Source organism: Danio rerio, chromosome 21 (assembly GCF_052040795.2).
Source record: "Danio rerio strain M-AB ecotype USA chromosome 21, GRCz13ab, whole genome shotgun sequence".
In the NCBI taxonomy this organism is placed as follows: Eukaryota; Metazoa; Chordata; class Actinopteri; order Cypriniformes; family Danionidae; genus Danio; species Danio rerio.
Genome location: NC_141041.1, coordinates 4,613,515 through 4,630,000, shown reverse-complemented (window position 1 = coordinate 4,630,000; position 16,486 = coordinate 4,613,515). Strand labels below are relative to the sequence as shown.

The window sequence follows — 16,486 nt, the reverse complement described above, 5'->3', positions numbered from 1 at the left end:
TGAATGACAGAATGACTCTCTAACAGAGGGTAAATGTGCTGCTGAAGATTACAGACACAGATGAGAGGTTTGCACTGACTGTGAGCAATATATTGTGTGTTGTTTTTAAACCCAAATAAGGACTAAATGTCTGCTGTGTGTAGTTTTCTGTAATTGGTAAGATATCGGAGACTGTAAGGGTCTGTATGTGTTCATATATGTTCATTTATTTATTTTATATAATTGCAGACGTTACAGTAGGCTATTTAGCACTGTCATTGATCTGCAGTTATAATCAAATTATGTTGATAGAAGGTTAGTAATGAACATTTAAACACAAGTATTTGTGTATAAAGCATCTGTTTTGCGAGAAGTGCTTCTCATATGATATGAACGACCCGTACAGCTTTACTGTAGACATTTCCGCGAGCGAAAATGATGTTGTCTGAAACTTTCTGTCGTACACCACGCTTACCATTGCCTAATAAAGGTAACCCATACCGATTGGTACCGTACTACTCAGTGGAATCGGGCCATTTCTTTCATAAGAAAAAAAAAATAGGACTCGCATACAAAAAAAGTTTTATTATATAAAAAAGAGTATAAAGAGAATATAATGCATTGCAAAGTCAGAGTTTCTACATTATATATTAGAGATGTTTCCATCAGTCCAGTGTTCTGTATACTGTCATTAAAAGGTTTGTGGTCGGTATGAATTCATGGGGTCGCCACAGCGGAATGAACCGCCAACTTATCCAGCAAGTTTTTACGCAGCCCTTCCAGCCGCAACCCATCTCTGGGTAACATTCACACATACACACACTCATACACTACGGACAATTTAGCCTACCCAGTTCACCTGTACCGCATGTGTTTGGACTGTGGGGGAAACCAGAGCACCCGGAGGAAACCCACGCGAACGCAGGGAGAACATGCAAACTCCACACAGAAACGCCAACTGAGCCGAGGATCGAACCAGCGACCTTCTTGCTGTGAGGCGAACGTGCTATCCATTGCGCCACTGTGTCGCCCTCGGTATGAATTTTAGGACATAAATGTTTTTGTTTTGCAAGGGGGATAAACAACAGCGGTGAAAAATATCATTTCTGTTTTCATAAAGAGTGTATATTGGAGCCTTTTAGTTATGAAAAAAAATCCTTAAATATTTTTTTATAAAAATTAAATAGGTCAAACTTTAAGGTGTCTTTGATACAGTGGAACTAATAATTGAACTCCTAAGTACTATTATTGACATGTACTTGTAAAATGGCTGAGGTTAGAATGCATAATTACAGGGGCGACGTGGTGTCTCAGTGGTTAGCACTGTCGCCTCACAGCAAGAAGGTTGCTGGTTCGAGTCCCAGCTGGGTCAGTTGGCATTTTTGTGTGGAGTTTGCATGTTCTCCCCTATGTTGGCGTGAGTTTTCTCCAGGTGCTCCGGTTTCCCCCAAAACACATGCGCTATAGGTGAATGGTAGTAAATTGTCTGTAGTGAATGTGAGAGTGTTTGGGTGTTTTCCAATACTGCATTGCACCTGGAAGGGCATCCGCCATGTAAACATATGCTGGATAGCTTGGTGGTTCATTCCACTGTGGTGACCCCTGATGAATAAAGAGACTAAGCCAAAGGAAAATGAATGAAAGAATTGTAATTACTATAGGAAGCACAGGGCATCACGGTGGCGCAGTAGATAGCATGATCGCCTCACAGCAAGAAGGTCGCTGGTTCAAGCCTCGGCTGCATCAGTCAGCATTTCTGTATGGAGTTTGCATGTTCTCGTGGCTTTCCTCCGGGTGATCCGGTTTCCCCCACAAGTCCAAACACATGGTGAATTGGGTGAGCTAAATTGTCTGTAGTGTATATGTGTGTGAGAAAGTGTGTATGGGTGTTTCCCAGTCATGGGTTGCAGCTGGAAGGGCATCAGCTGTATAAAACATATGCTGGATAAGAAATTTAGCACAGCTGTTTATTTAAGCTGTGAATATTTCAATTCAAAACACAATTTCATACTTAAATTCATTACTTCATATTCAACTTCCAGATTTCACTTCCAAAATATTCGGTTCTGTTTAAAAATGTGATGTATAAAATTCAAAAGGCAATTTTCGATTCATTTTGTTTTTGTTTCAGTTTAAAAATTCACTTCCATAAACTCAGTGGCTCAAATTCGGCTGTTAAGATTCGACATTACATCCAGGAACTGCAGGAAAAAGCAATAGATTGCAGATTCAATAGACTGCAGATTGCTTTTTCACCAGGTGAAGACGTACCAATTTAAGACTCTTAAACCAGTGAATAGGTGAAGAAAACAGCTAGTAACAGCACAAAAGTAACATTTAATATTAATAGCAATGTCTTGGACATTATAAGTAGGCTAATAAAAGGATTATGAGCAGGCCTGAAATGAGTAAATTATGTTTTGGACATTTATATTTGCCCTAATGTAACAAAATTCAGCTGGTGATCACATAAACCTCATTCCTCAGATCTCAAGAGGTGATCCAGAGATCTTTTGCCTCCTTGTAGAGCATTATGGTTTCCACAAAAATGTAAAGCAGCTAAAGGTTTAACACTGATAATAATCAGAAATGTATTTATTTTTAATCAGTAAATCAGCATATTACTGTAGTTTATGAACACTCATGTAACATGGAAAACTGGAGCGGAGCGGAGGGGCTGAGCCATCGAGCGCACATGTTGAATAACTTTATTTATTTTGGATGGTGAAATCAAAATTCTCTACGAGAGTGATTACAGCGCCTCCCGATGGTGAATGCGGTTATACTCACGGCAGGTATTATTTGGTAGTTTGGTCGTTTATTTCACTGATTTGGCAACCGTCAAACGTCATTAGAAAAACGGTTTGAATTTACGCTTAGTAAAAAAACATTAGAGCTCGATTTGGGACGACACTACATACATATATTATCCTGTTGAGTGTGTAAGTGCATGAGTACATAGAGCATGAGTGTAGAGGTCTGCATTCCCGCGGCTGTCCTGCAGGCGCCGCAGGACCCGAACAGATTTCTGCAGCGCGGAAATAAATTTCCGAATAAATTGCGGGAGCGGTCGGTAACGGGTTTAATTTGGGACGGGAGCGGGCTGTCTAGCAATATCGCGGATATTGCTATGCGAATGAGAGAGAGAGAGAGAGAGAGAGAGAGCTTTCCCAGATAGCAAAATGCACTCGGGCCAGTTCCGGCTAGATTCTCGCCTGCCGGAGACTTACCACTCAGCCCGGCTCCGGCTGCCGGACTCTGGATGCTTGTGGACTCACTGCCCGATTCCGGCCAGTGAATCAATCGGGCCAGATGCGTCGGCCGTAAGCGAGCCGACGCTGCCGCATCCGCGCCGGAATCGGCCCGAGAGTAATGTGCTGCGGCCCGGAGCTGGCGTGACTCAGTATTTATATACCTTTATATAAAACCTTTTGGTATTACATTGGTACTTGATACATGGTATTACAAGCCTTTGAGTTGATATAACAGCAAACGCCTGTGTGTGTGCTTGGTGCTTGTGTGTGTGTTAGTGCGCGCGCGGGCGTATGAGAGAGAGAGAGATTGGTCTCTGTGTGTGTGTGTGTGTGTGTGTGTGTGTGTGTGTTTATACAGACAGCTTGGCTGTCTGGACTGTATAGCTGGGGGATTTTCGGTTTTGTTCTCCCCCGCTCTTTAGCGGGATCGGGCGCAGCGGGCAGAAAACGGGGCAGGTCGGGCAGCGGGACAATAAATTCTTAATATAAGCGGGAGCGGTCGGGTTCGGGCTAAAACCTGGCGGGTGCGGGCGGGAGCGGGATTCAAAATTTAGTCCCGCGCAGATCTCTACATGAGTGCATAGTGTATAGTGTGCCATTTGGGACGCAGCTAGGGATTTATTAATATATATATATATATATATATATATATATATATATATATATATATATATATATATATATATATATATATATATATATATAGCATTGAAACATTTTTAAATTGTTATATTTCACAATATTGCACTGTTTTAAATAAATTAAAGCAGCATTGATGAGCAAAATCCTACTGATCACAACACGTTTGAAGAGTCATTGCACTGACCATAACTGATTTGTTGCACTTTTTGGCAAACCTTTTCTCCTGCAAATCCTACATGTGCATTATGGTTCATAGGCTTCAAATACCAGCTGCATCTTACAATCAGATGTTGCATTCATAATATGCTTATTAAATTTGCCTTTGTTCATTTTATGCTAACAGTGACCGATACCTCAGCTGAAGAGTTCACTACAGTTGTAACAGAATCGCCAGTGTTGGACACAGGTGGGACACTATAACCCTTATAGGCTCCTGTAGTTGTACATGTAACCTAGAATATAACATCTAGAGTAATATACAACCCTCGAGTACTTTACATAGACTAGACTAGTTGCTGCCTCTGTGTACTAGCAGAGCTTATTGATGATGTAATGTGCCTTAATCCAACAGAGCGCCATCTGCAGCTACACAAGCACACACACACATGTACACACGCACTCACAATCTGCATTAAACTACTCTTAAGACCCTTGCTATTACAAAAGTGCTCTGATAAACTGATGACGCACTTGATTTGTCAGATATAACTGGTGTGGATTCTCTAGTATGCACAAATACTGTTTATTTCATGACCTATTGCACATGAGAAGACATTTTGACATTATAAAATAATGCAATGCAAGTATTTCTGAGAATTAAATGGCATGTACTGATGTCATGTACTGTAGTGATGCTTTATAAACTAATTTCTGGAGGAGCATGCGCAGATGTTTCAGCAATTCTAACACATCATTGACAATCAGCATTAGACCAAACACCCATGAACACCAAATTCTTACTACCTTCATTATCTCACGACATTAGCATCCCTCAACCACCCTGACACCTCACCTCTTAAAACACCATCTACCTAGGGGGCGGAGCTCTGGGGTGGGGCTAGACACTTCTCTCGGACCCTAATGTCTGTCACTTTCCCGACAAGGGGAATAACACGAGTTGGGGTGTCTATTCCAAGCTCAGAGCGCTCTCGTTGGACAGCACACCGAATATGCTTTATTATAACATCTGTAAGTGTGAACTCATAAAATAGCATCATGCGGCCTACTAGTTTGCCAGGTTTTTGCTGTTTTTCCATACATATTTAATGCAGAAAAGCTAACTATGTACTGAACTAAGTATCTAAGTATCTAAGTATCTCATTAGTATTACCAAGTAGTAATATCTAAAGGCCAGTGCACACCGAGATAATTTTTGCTCGCGTTTTCTGTCGACGTTTAACGCCTCATGACTAAATAAAGGGCGTCAATGTGATCGTGCACATCAACGGGCAAAACGCCAGGCGTAAAGGCGTCATTTTTAAAAATAACACCTCGTGCTAATTTTTTTATGTTTTGGCGCGACCCTCTCCACCAATCAGATTTGCACATTTGTTCACGTGCACAGAGCTGCTGAAGTTACAGTAAACAGCACTTGGAGGCGCTCAAGCGCAAAACTGTCTATGCGAGCGCACATTGAAGAAGATGCGCAGAGGCGATATGAACGTAGAGCTGCTTATTGCTCTGTTGAACAATAATCATTTCTTCATCGCTAGCGCTGGAGCTGCTGCTTGAACCATCCATAACAACAAGCGTGTCAACTTTGTCTTCTACTTCTGTGTTACAAGCGGGTGTCAGAAGCTTAGGCCGTACTCACACTAGGTACAGTTGCCTCGAACCGGGCCAAAGCACGCTTGTCCCCCCTGCTGTCTCCCCCGACGGCCCGCGCTCACACCACAATTGATGCTGCACTGTTCAGTAAGCGCTCTCGCTCAGCACAGCAGAAATTGCTCTAGTTATATTGTGTCAGTCGTTTGATATGCAGTGACATGCAGTCAAATATTTCGCCAAACAGTCCTTAGGGATGCGGTGACACGCAGTCAGATATTTCACCGAACAGATCCGCCACTTTTGGTGCTCATAAACAATCATAAAGCCCTCGTGCTGCAGGAATGAGGAGGTCTGCTGAAGCCGCGCAGCTGTGGTGCAGTGAGGGGTTTCCGTCTTTAATATACTACGGCAGTTTGCCTTCACTGAACAGTAAGAAAGATTAATAAATCCATATGAAACAGTCCCTTAAAAGTCACGTCTCACTTTCAGTTTCAGGCTTTGGCGCGTTTTGCACTCACACTACAAGCGTACCGCGCCAAAGCCCAAGTGAACCGCGCTCAGGCACACCTCTTCCAACCGGGCCAGGGCCGGCCAAGTGAACCGTGCTTGAGCCCGATTCAGCGCACACACTTCTCAAACGATCCGGGAAATGTGCCTGGGCACGGTACGGATGGCATAGTGTGATAAGGCCCTTAAAGTTGTGTAGCGCCATCTAATGTCAATGAGTGATTTTGCATACCCTTCTGCTTGACAGCAGTGAAAATCGCTTGGGTTTGTATCCGGAAAAACGTCTTGAAAAACGCTGACGATAAACGCAAACGAAAAGCCTCCCGGTGTGTACGAGCCTTAAGTTTTTCGAATTTGTCGACACTTTAGAACCTCTTTAATACTAGTTACTACGGTGGATAAGAGAGCTCAAACGAGTAAAAAAAAATATTAAAAAAGACACGCAAATAAAAAGCAGTAACAAATTGAGGAAACATCATGAGTTTGACAACATGCATCCAAATTTGTGCTGCATGTGCATATAGACAAACATTAACAAATTAAGAAAACAAAATGCTGTTAAACTGATTGTTTTCAGCCTATATATTCATTACTCTTAAGCCGCGGTCACATTGCACTTTTTGCCAGTAGATTCGAATGTTACCACTCAGTTTAATAGTCAGCTCAAAAAAATGCTTTTCTTACTTAGATTTTTTGACTTGTTTCTAGTCCAAATATCTAAAAGTTCTTAAATCAAGAAGCATTTTCTAAACATGCAAAACATATTGTCTTGTTTTAAGAAATAATATGCCAAAATGAAGTGAGTTTTCCCTTAAATCAAGCTAAATAATCTGCCAATGAGCTAAGCAAAATAATCTTATCCCAAATCAAAAAGCAAGATTATTTTGCTGACCCCATTGGCAGATTATTTTACTTGACTTGAGGAAAAAATCATTTAATTTTGGCATATTATTTACAGTTCATCATAAATGATCTTGGAATTTTGAGAATGTAATTTATGTTTTAAAAAAAGAGCCAGACCAATATAGAAAAACTGTAATATTACTACCATCATTATAATTATTATTATCATTATTATCATCATCATTATTATGTGTTAATCACCAAATGCATATGTTTGAATGAATCTGGCAGGAAAACTAATTATGAAAGCCACAGTGTAAACAGTGGAGTGGAAACATAATTTTATGATTAAGTTTAAAAGATAAAGAGATAGTTCACCCAAAAATGTCAATTCTGCCATCATTTACTCACCTGTCACCTGAGTTTCTTTCGTCTGTTGAACACAAAAGTAGATATTTTTGGGAAATACTGCTAGCTGGCACTAGCTGACTTAATTTAGTATTATTTATTCCTATTATGGAAGTCAATGGTATTAGCATTCTTGGTATCAATGGTATCAAGTATCTTCTTCTGTGTTCAATAGAACAAACTCATAAAGGTTTAAAACCAAATGAGGTTAATTATGAGGTCATTAAAAACCTTAAAAGCCTCATGTACACACCAAACTGTAAACTATTGCATCGTGACACCTGTAATAAACAAACAACCACACATGAACTGAAAGAAAGCAGATGGTTTAATTCAGAATGTTGCACAACCCTGGACACTTTACAGTATAGATTGCACAGTAAGCAGTACGCTTAAGAGTCCATTCTGAATATTTTAAAACAAAGATTGAACATGTAGTGAATCCTAAACCACCTCTGCAGTGCAGAACTGCGCTCCGGTTGACGCTAGCGCCCCCCGTTTGCCTTGAAAGCAACTGCAAGATTTAAAATGCAAGTGGTTTTGTTAGGCTCAGCACTTTGTGTGTATGTGTGTGTATTCCATGCTGACTCTGGTTTCTCTAACTCGTTTCTGTTACACCTCACCCCTCAAATCCCATTAGATGCTCCTCAGGCACATGTAGATACTGTAAACCACGTCCCATCAGCTGAAATAGACCCCAAGGCACTTTATACCACCCCAAAAGCCACGCCCCCTTCTCATATTTTCAGAGAGGACACTCCCCGCAAGGCCACACCTCCAGAGGAGGAGCCTGTGCACATACATATACAGAGCAAAGGTAAGTGTGTGTGTGCTGGTGCTGTTAGTATGCTGTAGAAGCATCTTTCAAAGACTTGTTTTGGCAGTCAAAGCATTGTAGCCAAGCCAAGAGCTCAGCGACTCTGCTGCCAGTAAGTCATCTACTCAAACGTACCCCTAGAGGATTGTGGGTAACGGTTCCAAAGCGTGCGCAGGGGGAAATCAATGCTCAATTAGACAGTGTTTTCCCTCTGTCAAAATATAGAGTGACTTTGCATCTTTCAGCACAAAAGCGGATTACTGGCGGCCTGCGAATATATAAAACAAAGATTCATCGCACACACACACACACGCTCACACACACACACACACACGCTCATTGATCGAAGCCGAGACATGAATACTGCATGACGTTTAACGAGTGAATGAGAAACTCCAGCTCGAGCTCAGATCAGAAAGTGTCAAGTTGGCATGGAAAAAGTGAAAGGAGAAATAAAGCACTCGGCTGAGAAGAGAGACGGAGCAGCTCCTCGGAAAGATTTAATAAAGGTGGAGATCTTTGAGGTTCCCAGCAGGATAGTGTGTGTGTGTTGATGAAATCACGCCATGGTCGATGTTTACATGCGTTTGTGCAACTTAAACCAAATCAATCCGTCAGCGGAGATTAATTGTAGTTTGGTTTGTCTTCTCATCAGCACATGCCTCTTTTCGCGTATTTAAGAAACACATACAGTGAATCACTCAGCAGGACACTCATGAAACTAGACTCAAATGAAGGGTGTACTCACACTAGGTAGAGTTGCCTTGAACCGTGCCAAAGCACGATTGTCGCCCCCCTAGCATACAGTACTTACGCATTAATAATGCGGCTGTTCAGTTCAACAGAAGAGAAGCGTACGGAACCCCGGAAGGGACGTAGTGGGGGAGAAAAAGAATGGGTGGGTGAAAAAAAAATAATGGGTGAAAGAAAAAAAATGGGTGGGAGGAAAATATATATTTCTAAGTTTTTTGCGTTCCCTCGCAAAGTTTTGCGTTCCCTCGCAAAGATGTTTTGCGTTCCCTCGCAAAGATGTTTTGCGTTCCCTCGCAAAGATGTTTTCCGTTCTCTCGCAAAGATGTTTTGCGTTCCCTCGCAAAGTTGTTTTGCGTTCCCTCGCAAAGATGTTTTGCGTTCTCTCGCAAAACTGTTTCTCCACAAACACTTCCTGTTCACTGCACTCACGTAAACCCTCCCGTTTTTTCTGAAATTCTCCCATATTTTACCATTCTATCCCACTTTCTTTACATTACTGTGCGTATGCTACCTATGAACCAGTGAATGCATGTATAAGCGCTGACTGACAGACGCGCTTCGTACAATAAACTGATCCCAGATCAGCGTGTGTACACGCCATTTACAGAGGAGCGGGTGTATGTTTAAACAGACAAATACACTGAATAATATGAAACATCTCCGTCCTGCATGTTTTATTTTAAACAGCTTATTTTCTCTTAAATGAGCACAAACAGTTTCTAAAGTAATGGACTGCTTTCATTATAGATCTGTGCATTCTTACAGAGACACCTCTGTTATCAAACTAAACAAAACATGAGATTTATTTGCTGCGCACTTGTTTGATAACAGAAGTGTCCCTTTAAATGGCGCGTACAGACGCTGATCTGGGATCAGTTTATTGTACGAAGCGCGTCTGTCAGTCAGCGCTTAAACATGCATTCACTGGTTCAGAGGTTGCAAAGTGAAAGGCGACAATCAGCGCACAGTAATGTAAAGAAAGTGGGATAGAATGATAAAATATGGGAGAATTTCGGCAAAAACGGGAGGGTTTACGTGAGTGAAGTCAACAGGAAGTGTTTGTGGAGAAACAGTTTTGCGAGAGAACGCAAAACATCTTTGCGAGGGAACGCAAAACAACTTTGCGAGGGAACGCAAAACATCTTTGCGAGGGAACGCAAAACATCTTTGCGAGGGAACGCAAAACATCTTTGCGAGGGAACGCAAAACAACTTTGCGAGGGAACGCAAAACAACTTTGCGAGGGAACGCAAAACATCTTTGCGAGGGAACGCAAAACATCTTTGCGAGGGAACGCAAAACATCTTTGCGAGGGAACGCAAAACAACTTTGCGAGGGAACGCAAAACATCTTTGCGAGGGAACGCAAAAACTTAGAAATATATATTTTCCTCCCACCCATTTTTTTCTTTCACCCATTATTTTTTTTTTCACCCAGCCAATTTTTTTCTCCTCCACTACGTCCCTTCCGGGGTTCCGTAGAAGCGCTCTCGCTCAGCAGTGGGCATTGTTTTAGGTGTATCATTTTGTATTATTTTTATTCGTTTGGGACGCAGTGATGCAATCAAATATTTTGCGGAACAGATCCACAACTTGACGCTTATAAAGTGATCATAAAATCCTCGTGCTGCAGGTAATAGGAGGTTTGCTGAAGGTGCTTTTGACATGCAGTGAGGGGTTTGCATTAATAAACTACACTGAAAAAAAATTATTCAAAGACGATTCCTTGGATTTACTACATTTTTTAACGTTAAGTGGTTGTAAACTATTTATTTGGGCTGAATTTAAACCAACAAATTAAGTTGAACATTATTAACTTAACTTAATTTGTTTGTTTAAATTCAACACAAATAAATTGTTTGCAACAGTTCTGCATGCAACACTCTTTTCAGTGCACAGTTTGCGTTCATTGAAAAAAAGAACGATTAATAAATCCATATAAAACAGTCCCTTAAAAGTGATGTCACATGTTCAGTTTTGGGCTCAGGCAGTTTTGCACTCACTCAAAGTGTACTGCGCCAAAGCCCAACTGAATCGTGCTCTGGCACATTTCTTTCATCCGGGCCAGGGCCGACCAACTGAACCATGCCAGGGCCCAATTAGGAGCATTCGCACTTGTCAAACAAACCGGGAATGCGGCCAGGCACGGTTCAGATAGCCTAGTGTGAGTGCACCTTAAGAATCACACCAATAAAAGGACAGACATAAAAGGCAAGGCCAACTTAACAGAAACAGTAGTGTAACTATTGATATCACATGACTGATTTTATGAAAGTCAAAAAGGTGACCTGTAATTGTTTGAACTATGATTGAAAGTCCTACAGCAAAGAGAATTTCCCCTTACACACACACAGTTGAAGTCAGAATCATCCCCCCCCATTGAATTTCTTTTTCTTTTTTAAATATTTCCCAAATGATGGGAAACTAACAGAGCAAGGAACTTTTCACAGTATGTCTGATAATATTTTTTCTTCTGGAGAAAGTCTTGTTTTATTCGACTATAATAAAAGCAGTTTTGAATTTTGTAAACAGAATTTTAAAGACAAAAATTATTAGCCCATTTAAGCTATATATTTTTTTCGGTAGTCTACAGAACAAACCATCGTTCTCCAATAATCTGCCTAATTACCCTAACCTGCCTAGTTAACCTAACTAACCTAGTTAAGTCTTTAAATGTCACTTTAAGCTGTATATCATGGATGATAATGTGTAAAATGGCCGTAAATAAGGTTGGTGTCGTGATATCTTTCTTTTCGAGTCCACATATGCATTACCTTGGTGTAACTTGAAACAGTGCCGATTTTGTTTGATCTGAACGTTTAGAAACAAAACTTATAAGACGGTTGTTGTTTAATTTTATTGGTGTTTCTAAATATGTAATCTAATCGTGAGCTTGGAGAATTTGATGTTTCCTCGTTCAGATAGAATGCCCGAGCATACTGCACGAGAGGTGTTTTAAAGATAGCCGCCGAGTGAAATGACTTGCCTTAAAGGGACTTTGCTGCAGCACACTCAAACTTACCTCTCGACAAGCCAAAGTGTTTAGTCCACATCTCTTCATCAGATTTATTTGCAATACTTTTCTATATATCCACAGGATTGGCTTGATTAATGATGTCAGAATTTGTCAGGACGTGTGAGTGGTGCTTTTCTGGAAAATTACATAATGTCTTTACCGCTTAATTAAAAAATGCACGTCGTCACAAAGACAACGTCATTTTGGTAATTTTACAGATATTTACCTGCATTTACCTAACACAACTTAGAATATTTCATTGAGATGTGACTTGCTATTCAATAGTTTTTTGTCAGCATTGTAGTAGTGTTGTGGTAGATGTGGCTTTGTTGATTTTCCCTAATTAATCTGTGGTTTATTATGGAGTTTGTCTTGCTATAGAGTATAGGCTGATGTACAGGTTATTTCTAACTAGACTGCTTGTTGTTCAGTTGCTGTTTATAGAGAAGAATGTGCTGTTTGTGTACCAAATTTGTGATTATTTAAGTGATTACAACTAAGAAATCATTACAGCACCACCAGTGGAGGATTCTGGGGAAGTTGAAGAGATTTCTGAAAAGAAAGAGATGACTTCAGGGAGACATGAAGTATCTGAAGATGTAAAGAGAATGGAGACTTTTCTGGAACATAACGGACACAGGGAAGAAACTGGTATGAAGTGTCTAAATGTGTTCTCAGTATATTTGTTCAATCTGTGAATCATATTATTAGTCACCAGTGCATCTGTCACACCAGCACCTGAACCTGTTGGATCAGTGCGGGAGTCTGCCGAGCCAAAGCCAGAGTCGATTCCAAAGCCAATTTTGGAAACACACAAGCCACTACACAAACCTCAAGTTCATGTGTCTACAGCGGAATCTCATGGAGCAGCACAAACATCACATGAATCAGTAACAAAACATCATGAACCAATTCAGAAACTTCATGAGTCAACAGTGAAACCTCACTCAATGCATACAACCCATGAGACTATACAGAAACCTCATGAACCAAAAGTAAATTCTCATGAATCAATGCATAAACCCCATGAGCAAATTGTAAATCTTAATGAATCAATGCATAAGCCTCAACAACCAATAGGGGATCCACATTCATCGCCGCAAAAACCTTTTGAGCCAAACGTGAACCCCCTTGAGTCAGTAGTGAATATTCATGAGTCAACGCATAAATCACATGAAGCAGTAGTGAATCCTCAGGAATCAATGAATAACCCTCATGGGTCAGTAGTGAACCCTCACAAGTCAGGGCATAACCCTCATGGGTCAGTAGTGAACCCTCACGGGTCAGGGCATAACCCTCATGGGTCAGTAGTCAACCCTCACGAGTCAGGGCATAACCCTCATGGGTCAGTAGTGAATCCTCACGAGTCAGGGCATAACCCTCATGGGTCAGTAGTGAATCCTCACGAGTCAGGGCATAACCCTCATGGGTCAATAGTAAACCCTTATGAGTCAGGGCATAACTCTCATGGGTCAGTAGTGAACCCTCACGGGTCAGTAGTGAACCCTCACGGGTCAGGGCATAACCCTCATGGGTCAGTAGTGAATCCTCACGGGTCAGTAGTGAACCCTCACGGGTCAGGGCATAACCCTCATGGGTCAGTAGTGAAACCTCACGGGTCAGTAGTGAACCCTCACGAGTCAGGGCATAACCCTCATGGAACAGTAGTGAATCCTCACGAGTCAGGGCATAACCCTCATGGGTCAATAGTAAACCCTCTTGAGTCAGGGCACAACCCTCATGGGTCGGTAGTGAATCCTCATGGCTCAGGGCTTAACCCTCATGGGTCAGTAGTGAATCCTCACGAGTCAGGGCATAACCCTCATGGGTCAGTAGTGAACCCTCACGAGTCAGGGCATAACCCTCATGGGTCAGTAGTGAACCCTCACGAGTCAGGGCATAATCCTCATGAAACAGTAGTGAATCCTCACGAGTCAGGGCATAACCCTCATGGGTCAGTAGTGAACCCTCACGAGTCAGGGCATAACCCTCATGGGTCAGTAGTGAACCCTCACGAGTCAGGGCATAATCCTCATGGAACAGTAGTGAATCCTCACGAGTCAGGGCATAACCCTCATGGGTCAATAGTAAACCCTCTTGATTCAGGGCACAACCCTCATGGGTCGGTAGTGAATCTTCATGGCTCAGGGCTTAACCCTCATGGGTCAGTAGTGAATCCTCACGAGTCAGGGCATAACCCTCATGGGTCAGTAGTGAATCCTCACGAGTCAGGGCATAACCCTCATGGGTCAGTAGTGAATTCTCGCGAGTCAGGGCATAACCCTCATGGGTCAGTAGTGAATACTCACGAGTCAGGGCATAACCCTCATGGGTCAGTAGTGAATCCTCACGAGTCAGGGCATAACCCTCATGGGTCAGTAGTGAATATTCATAGTTCAGAGCAGAAATCTCATGATCCAGTAGGGAATCCGCATGGGTCAGAGCATAACCTTCATGGGTCAGAGGTGAATCATCATGGATTAGAACATAAATCTCATGAGCTACTAGTAAACCCCCATGGGTCAGAGCATAGCCCTCATAGGTCAGAAGTGGATCCTCATGGGTCAGGGCATAAATCTCATGACCCAGTTATGAATCCCCATGATCCAGTAGTAAATCCTCATGGGTCAGAGCATAAATCTCACGATGCAGTAGTGAATCATCATGGGTCAGTGCATAAATCTCATGAACCAGTAGTGAATGCTCATGGGTCAGAGCATAAGCCTCATGGGTCAGGTCATAAACCTCATGAGTCAGTAGTGAATCCTCATGGATTGGAGCATAAATCTCATGACCTAGAAGTAAATCCTCATGGTTCAAAGCACAACACACATGAGCCAATAGTGAATCCTCATGGGACAGAGCATAACCCTCATGGGTCATCAGCAAATCCTCATGAGTCAGATCATAAATCTCATGAGCCAGTAGTAAATCCACATGGGTCAGGGCACAACCCTCATGGGTCAGGGCATAACCCTCACAACCCAGTAGTGAATCCTCATGTGTCAGAGCATAAATCTCATGACCCAGTAGTACACCCTCATGGGTCAGGGCATAACAAACATGAGCCAATAGTTAATCCTATTGGGTCAGGGCATAACTCCCATGGGTCAGTAGTGAATCCTCATGGGTCAGAGCATAACCCTCATGGGTCAGTAGTGAATTCTCATGGGTCAGAGCATAACCCTCATGGGTCAGTAGTGAATACTCATGGCTCAGGGCATAACTCTCATGGGTCAGTAGCAAATCCTCATGGCTCAGAGAATAACCCACATGGGTCAGAGCATAACTCTCATGGGTCAGTAGCAAATCCTCATGGGTCAGGGCATACATTTCATAGGTCAATAGCAAATCCTCATGTGTCAGCGCAAAACCCTCATGGGTCAGTAGTGAATCCTCATGGGTCAGAGCATAACTCTCATGGGTCAGTAGCGAATCCTCACGGGTCAGAGCATAACCCTCATGGGTCAGTAGCGAATCCTCTTGTGTCAGAGTATAACACTCATGGGTCAGTAGCGAATCCTCATGGGTCAGCACATAACCCTCATGGGTCAGTAGCGAATCCTCATGGGTCAGGGCATGACCCACATGGGTCAGAGTATAACCCTCATGGGTCAGTAGAAAATCCTCAGGGGTCAGCGCCTAACTCTCATGGATCGGTAGCAAATCCTCATGGGTCAGTAGAAAATCCTCATGCGTCAGCGCATAACTCTCATGGGTCGGTAGCAAATCCTCATGGGTCAGCGCATAACTCTCATGGGTCAGGGCATAATCCTCATGGGTCAGGGCATAATCCTCATGAGTCAGGGCATAAAACTCATGGGCCAAGGCATAAGCCTCATGGGTCAGTAGTGTATCCGCATGAGCCAATGCATAACCCTCATGGACACCTACATAATGAACCAAAAAGTGAGTCACATGGGCCGATACCAGAGTCTGCCAGGACAACAGACGAATCCGTGCTGCCAATCTCAGCATTGGAGTCTGATCCAAACATCGAGATGGTTTCAATACACATGTCACCTGAAGAGAAAAAGGAGGGATATACTCATAAAGGTAGGACTCAGCTGGTATTAAAAGGCTTGTAGTATAGAGCGCATACTTGATTTAGAATCTTTAGGAAATGGCTTTTAGTTTAATTAGTCTGATGATGGTAAAACAGGCCTTTGTAGAGTTGATAAAAGCTTGTTTGTTTTTATACATTCTGCTGGTGTACTTTACCCTCTTTGATGAGTAGAACTGGCACAGACTGATCAATTTATGAATGGTCATTTTTTCATTATGGTCTTGTCAGTGATTCAGACATTATTAATTGATCTGTGCAGTGCTCAGTCCTTTTTCCTTGCTTGACCCACACAAACAGTCAAATGAGCACGATATATGGGAGGGTGAAGTGAAGCCAGCGCTTTAGTGGGAGAGAGTAGATGATAAAGATATCGATGCTGTGAAGTAGACTAGAGTGCATTTTGGGTTGTGAAGTTTATGGCTGTGTGCTCATAGTA

The 16,486-nt window shown here is 42.2% G+C and overlaps 1 protein-coding gene and 1 long non-coding RNA gene across 4 annotated transcripts in view; one reads left to right on the top strand and one right to left on the bottom strand.

The window, feature by feature from the left end:
* The window catches only part of LOC147838706 (uncharacterized), a 129,406-nt gene that overhangs the window by 80,953 nt on the left and 31,967 nt on the right, over window positions 1-16,486 (bottom strand). The window lies entirely within an intron of this gene.
* The window catches only part of ntng2b (netrin g2b), a 146,448-nt gene that overhangs the window by 102,321 nt on the left and 27,641 nt on the right, over window positions 1-16,486 (top strand). The window contains exons 6-9 of one of the 2 annotated variants that reach the window (XM_087300459.1): window positions 4,219-4,281; window positions 8,041-8,217; window positions 12,498-12,635; window positions 12,720-16,040. The exons of the other annotated variant lie outside the window; for it this stretch is intronic. Coding sequence (XP_087156585.1) covers window positions 4,219-4,281; window positions 8,041-8,217; window positions 12,498-12,635; window positions 12,720-16,040 — 3,699 coding nt within the window. The remainder of the gene's footprint in view (window positions 1-4,218; window positions 4,282-8,040; window positions 8,218-12,497; window positions 12,636-12,719; window positions 16,041-16,486) is intronic. 2 annotated transcript variants of the gene reach the window in all.